We start from the raw sequence: 6,413 nt of genomic DNA, 5'->3' as shown, positions 1-6,413 counted from the left end.
GAAGACAGAAAAGAAACACTGAAATCTAGTAATATTTCCATTTCAGAGTGAATTTTAGCCTCACAACCATTTTTTACAGGTTCCAAAACACTTTTTAGTGTCAGTAAAGCATTATTTGGAAACACGTGGGCAATATATTGATTATTTTTATAAAACGCCACAAAATATTTAAAAATACCAAAATTTACTGCCTTTAATTTCACAAAATTTTCTTTAAAGGTGGCTTACATAACAACCTCATTGTCAAAATAGCTGCCAATTAATCTTTGGTGCATTGATGAGTTCATTTACTTGTTTATGTTTATATATTGGTTTTATTGTAGAAACGCACTGTATTGATTATTTTCATAAAATGTCATAAAATTACCTAAATTCACTTCTCATAAATCCCACCAAATGGTAATTCACAGTGAAATTTGCTTCTAAAATGACTTGCACTACTAGTTATTAAGCATTATGTATGGACAAATCAATTAATGTGCCTTTTTTGTTGTGATGTTTCTAAAATAATGCCATTTTATAAATGCAGGATAGTGATTATTTTCATAAAATGTAATAAAATATTAAACAAATGATCTAAACTCACTACATCAGATGAAAATTTCCCTCAAAAATGACAGACCTCATTGTCAAGCTGGTAATTAATCTTTTGTGCATTGACTAATCAATTCATTTACATTTTGAAAAACTTATAAATCATTAACTTACTAGCATTAATGATCATCATCTAAAACTTTTCAAAAGCTATAAGCCATGATGCAGCAATTTAACAGGAATGTCATCATATACATGCATCTAATGTGAATATAATGTCGGTATAATCTGACAGTAATCTCTCACCAGGGGTCAGGTAATAATGAACATTACCATTCATCATTCTGAAGCATCTGGAGGAGAGCTCGGAGTTCAGTGGCTGATTGTGCCTTTAATCAGGGAAGCAGGTTGTCAATCACGTCCTGTCACGGCGCCCAGGCCCCGCCCCCTGCTCCTGGAGTCTGGGATGACGTCACCTGGTTTGTTGGCCAGAGATGAGGGCAGATATCCAAGAAGCTCCTCCATCCTGTAAGTGATGCTCTGGACCTCCCTCCTCCTCCTCTTCCTCCTCCTCCACCTTGACTGGATCAAAACAGCCTCGTCTTCTTTGTCTCACCGAGGGCTGCCGTGCGCGACGCCCGTGCTCGCTGTTTCTGTGCAGGAATGCGCGTTCACATCTGACCATAACATCTCCTCACTTAAGCCTTGCAGGGTGGCTTTGTTATAAATTCTGCTCATACATTTAGACACAATATTCTTATTACCTTTGTGTCACTGTGATCTGTTTGACTCATGAATTCTGTTTTTATGCTGTCAGTCACAGCGTTTATGACTGTGTCTCAGTCTTCACAACCATCAAGGCTGAAAAACAAAAATGAACACTATTGTTTGACGGTGCTCATTGACACACATTTCAGCAGACAGATTGCCGCAATCATTTACAGCAGCAGCAGTCTGGAGTCTTTACTGTACAGGATTACAGGAGATAGTCGTCCTGCACGTGCACACATACTGGGATGGTTTTTGTTCCCCTTTGCATCAAAGAGAATACCTGATGCAGCAGTTTGGCTCCCGCAGAGAACTATAGAGTTAACTGCTCTGCTGGATGTACAGCAGGAGGTGAGGAAGTCTGAGTTTGTGTCTGTATGCAGAGGAATGTGATGCACAGTGACCAGCTGTATCACAGTGAGATAAAGGCGATTCTGTGTATATATAGAATATCTGAATGAAGTAAATGCTTAGTACACTTACAGAGGAATTAAAGCATCATTTTGTTTGTATTTGCAGCTGGTGATCATTCAGTTATGTCTGGCTTTTGTTAACCAGCTGCTTTAAAAAAAATCATTTCATGGCCACTCCACATAAATCTGAGTTTTCTATTATATATTTTACTAATTTGGCAATAACATATATTGATGTCTAAAACTACTCTCTGCTCTCTACAGGTTTCCATTTTTAATGCCTTTTCTCGAGTGCATTCTGAACATTTATCCACTATTCCACCTTTAACTGAAACCAGCAGAAGAGACTATTTGAATAACTAAACACTGACTTTTATTTGCTTCATCATGTGACACCTGCACGCTGAACACAGTAGGCTGCAGCAGTTGTGTACTATACTATAGCATTATACGTGTCCTGACAAGTCTATTTAGATATTTGTCGATCTATATCTCATCAGACGTGTTCCTTAAAAACTTGGCTATGGCATCTTTAGCAAGGCTCCAATTTATTCTGCACCAAGATAAGCCCACTTCACCCTAAATGGCCCTTTTGAAGGCCACAATAGTGCAGCACAAGGAGACGGTCATACACATAAGTCTAAAAATACACACACATACCAAAGTCCTTCACATTTTTACATCTTTTCTATTTGACTGAGGACACATTCTAACCACTGACTCTGTATAATCCAGTAAAGACCTGATTAAACAACTGTGCTCTCTCAAAACTCATTTTTCAGACCTCCTTACATCAAATTCTTGCTACCTTTTATATATACAGTAATTGAATGCACGTTTTAGGCATTTTAGCATGTTTTGTGTTTTATCCCTCGTAAGTAATTAAAGTGAAGATGCAAAAGCTGCTTCAGGTTTTCCCCTTCGTCAGCATCGGGCATCATAACTGTGGTCCAGAGACGACGACGACTCCTCTAAGCCAGCGTGAATCATCCAATTAAGACAATCACAAAGCAGGCGCCCATCTCCGTTTATGGCTGTTTGCCCCAAATGGCATGAAGCTCTGATTGGATTAGGTGCCTCGGCATTGACTGATTTTTTTATTTAATTAAAAGTTATAGCGGGGTCGTCTCTGAGCCTAGCCACTGACTGAAGCATACGTTTATGCAACACGTCATGTGAGAGGATCTTTGCACACACCAACATGCTTGAACCGTCCCTTGGATCTAATGAGATTATGCATTTACTCCGGTGTTTTTGTTTTTGTCCATTGATACTTGCTGGTCGGTAGAAAAACAGAATCTTATATAATGCTCTTGGATGAGATAGTGGAGTAGCTGTGTGAGCGGGCAGATCCAGGCTGGAGTGGTGCACTAGGATGACCTCATCCTTAGATGGACACAATAATAAACCTGGAGGAATTGCTGCCCTCTGCTGCCACCTACAGGCCAACGGGACGGAGTTACAAAACACCATAGCCAGTTTCATCTGCAGTTATATACAGCTAGAATATAGATGGAAAAGGTGTAGCTGGTCGAGTAGAATTTATTTTTCCACTCTCCTTTAACATATAGTATATTACATCTTTAATGCTGAGGTCATTTTGTAATACAAGATGCTAGTTTTTCATTTGAATGTGGGGCAAAATCATAAAATACCTCAACTGCAGGAATTATTGGTTCTATTCAAATTATGCAAAATATAATACATATATTTTCCATGTTCCATTTTAGCGATTTCAGTGTTACATTTTACCCAAAAAATGGAAGAGGTTTCCTACATGAATATGAATGATACATTTAATTTATGTACAAAAATAGATCCAGAAAAGCACCAATAAAGCAATTAAAAGTGAACACTTGCAAGTTGATACACATAAAATAAATGAATTCTTTTAGATTTATTTTTTTCTTTTCTGTTAGTGCTTTTTTAAAAAAATCTAATTTAACTGCTGATTGCTCTACATTTTTAGAAACCTGGATTGTTTGTCTCAACAAATTCAAAAATTCAATATTGCAATATTTTGCCATAGTTTTTAGTTGGCAGTTCTGTATGCCATTGCATGCAAGAATGCAATGCAAATTTCTCCATCCAATAGCAACAAAGTCCAGTGTTAGAAATAGGGGCTGAGGAGATTTTAGTTCTACTTGGTTACAAATCCAGACTTGGAATAAACCAACAAGAGTGTAACAGCTACAAAAGATATCTCAACATTTCCTCATGCATAGCATTTTTAAGCCTACTCCAGATTTTCCTCACAGTAGGTTAAAGTTAAAACTGAACAAAGACTGATAATATTTCATAAAAACATGGCCAGGTTGAGAGCATTTCCATTTTTAGATCCATCCACTAGAGGGCAGCAAACTACCGCAGTGAGAGACACTTGGCCTCCTCTTCTCTCTGAAGTGAGCACCTGTTTGTCTTGTGGTTCACACATGCCTGAGAGATTTACATACTCTTTCAGACAAATAGTCCACAAGGGGGAGAGAGCACACCTCATAGGAAAACGCAGCAAATAAAAATGGTGCAGCGCTCATGGAAGATGAGGAGTAGTCAGACCCAAAGGCAAACGGGCTTCGTGCTTAGCTTTGCCTCGTTATAGATTTCTGTTAAATCTCTTATGTAGTGTCAGTGAGGTACTGTGTTGTCTGGAGGTAGATGATTATCGTGGCAGCGACAGATGTTAGGTGTTGGAGTGTTTCTTGCTGTGACTGCGGTCTCCCTCCACCCAGTAGGACTCAGTCTGCATCTCCATCAGTCTGGACACGGTCCTCTGGAAGGCAAAGATCTCCTCCTCGGCTGTGAACAGACTAAGTCGCTCTGCTGCCGCCTGAAGAGAGCAAACACTAGAGTTGGCAGCTAATACAATCAAATCTAACCTAAAAAAAAAAAAAGAGAGAGAGAAGAGAGGATAGATCTGCTGCCTTGTTATCCAGAAGTCACCCATTAAGTCCCCAGTCTGGAAGAATAACTTTGTCATTGTGAACACGGCATTCCTGATCTTTCTTTCAGTGAAACTTTCCAGAAAAAATAAAGACAAAAAGAATCAATCATTGAAAACAAACTTATTCAAAATGCACACCTCCCTTTTTCTCTCTAAATCCCAAAACTTGACAGCAGCTTTGAAAGACATTTTATCTTTAAAGAAATCACCAAGATTGCACCATTTATCAGAGAGAGAAACTAAAATCTAAAAAAAAAAAAAAAAAAAACATGATATTTTAACTTTCTAAGGATCTTTGAACCACTCATGCGTGGAAAATTTACCAAAATCTATGCTAACATTTGGGATATTTAATCAAAATCACTTTATTCTGCATGTCTCATTAAAGAACATAAAAATGGATACATAAAATAAACCATTTGCTAGAGCCAGATTCTGTAAAAAACAGATGTTTTGCTGTGTAATCCTGAAGCTGCGATTCCCTCAGCTGCAACTAATGATCACATGACATAAATTCGGGGCCTTTTCGGCTGAACTGCAGGCTGTGTTGTAAGTCATAAAGTTTCTATAATATGTAGAATCACCATTTTATTCCAGTATTGGTGACACATGTGGGTACTACAAAATGTTGCACAGGTTGATTCCAGGTTTTAGCCAAAAAAATAATAATGTAAGAAATTCAAATTCTGCTTTTTTTCCTGCTTTTTGCATTTAAAGTGTGATAAGACATTTCTGCGTTCTCGTTACTTCTAGCCATGTTTGTGTTGTTTCCACAGAGGTGCAGGACTTTATGTAGCAGTGGAAAATGAGACCGCAGTGAGTGAAAATGTGACAGGAGCAAAAAACACCCAGAAACTGCTTGGAATTCAGAGGTTTAACACCACAAAAACGACTCACAAGGCCATGAGTGATTATAACAATGTGGCGTGTTATTACACCAAAAAAGTAAATAAAATGGTGACATGTGAAGGTAAATAAGAGATGCTTTCTCACCCCGCTGAGGCCCAGATCATCCAGCAGCTGTCGATCCCTCTCATCGTCTCCTCCACTGTGGATGAACAGTCGCTCTAAAGGCACCGCCGCCAGCAGCACAACTCTCACCTGGGCCAAAGCAAGACATGTGAATGTCCAGTTTGTTTATGAAGATGACTTCCTCCTGTATATCATTAATGATTCAGTGTCCGTTTGCTGTGATCAATAATAATGGAAGTGGTTAACCAGTCATTCGTTCATTGCCTAAAATTACAGTACTCATATTTCTGGCTGATATGAGGTGTTTTATTGCATCCCTGAGATGATTTAAGTGCATATTGACTTTTTTTATTACTGAATCATACTCTCTCTTTGACATAATAAAGTATTTATTGATAAAATTACAGTGCACATGAGGTGAGTGCTGATGAGGCTGGCACAGTGTTGAGTGGTAATGCAGTTGTGTAATTACTTTTAGCAGAACTGAATGGATTTACTGTTTGCACTTTCAAAGCTATGTTACCAAATGCTGACACATCAGATTAAAAGTAAAAATTCCAATCCGGCATAAAGTGCATTTCACTTAATTTTGCTTCAACAGTGAATAATACGGAGAATGAAACTTCCAGCACACTGTCTTCTCTGAGCTGTCAGAGCTCTCTGGTCATCAGACTGGAAAAGCAGCACTGAATAAACTCTTAGAAAGGTTGCCCAGAATCAACCTGTGTCAGTGAGGTGTAGTGTTATCCCTTCACACCGTGCCAAAGGACAAAGAAGCTGTGCAA

At 38.5% G+C, this 6,413-nt stretch overlaps 1 protein-coding gene across 3 annotated transcripts in view; it reads right to left on the bottom strand.

Annotated features, from left to right (window-relative positions):
* Positions 1 to 3,239: 3,239 nt before the first annotated feature.
* The window catches only part of afg1lb (AFG1 like ATPase b), a 32,142-nt gene continuing 28,968 nt past the window's right edge, over positions 3,240 to 6,413 (bottom strand). For 2 of the 3 annotated variants that reach the window (XM_022190437.2, XM_051960532.1), the window contains 2 exons: positions 5,650 to 5,757; positions 3,240 to 4,542 (listed from right to left, as the gene is read on the bottom strand). In XM_022190437.2, coding sequence (XP_022046129.2) covers positions 4,396 to 4,542; positions 5,650 to 5,757 — 255 coding nt within the window. In that variant the 3' untranslated portion in view covers positions 3,240 to 4,395. Of the gene's footprint in view, positions 4,592 to 5,649; positions 5,758 to 6,413 lie in introns of all 3 variants that reach the window. The other variant, XM_051960530.1, reaches the window with a different exon arrangement.

Source organism: Acanthochromis polyacanthus, chromosome 16 (assembly GCF_021347895.1).
Source record: "Acanthochromis polyacanthus isolate Apoly-LR-REF ecotype Palm Island chromosome 16, KAUST_Apoly_ChrSc, whole genome shotgun sequence".
In the NCBI taxonomy this organism is placed as follows: Eukaryota; Metazoa; Chordata; class Actinopteri; family Pomacentridae; genus Acanthochromis; species Acanthochromis polyacanthus.
The sequence above is the reverse complement of the archived record's forward strand: the minus strand, read 5'-3'. Positions and strand labels throughout refer to the sequence as shown.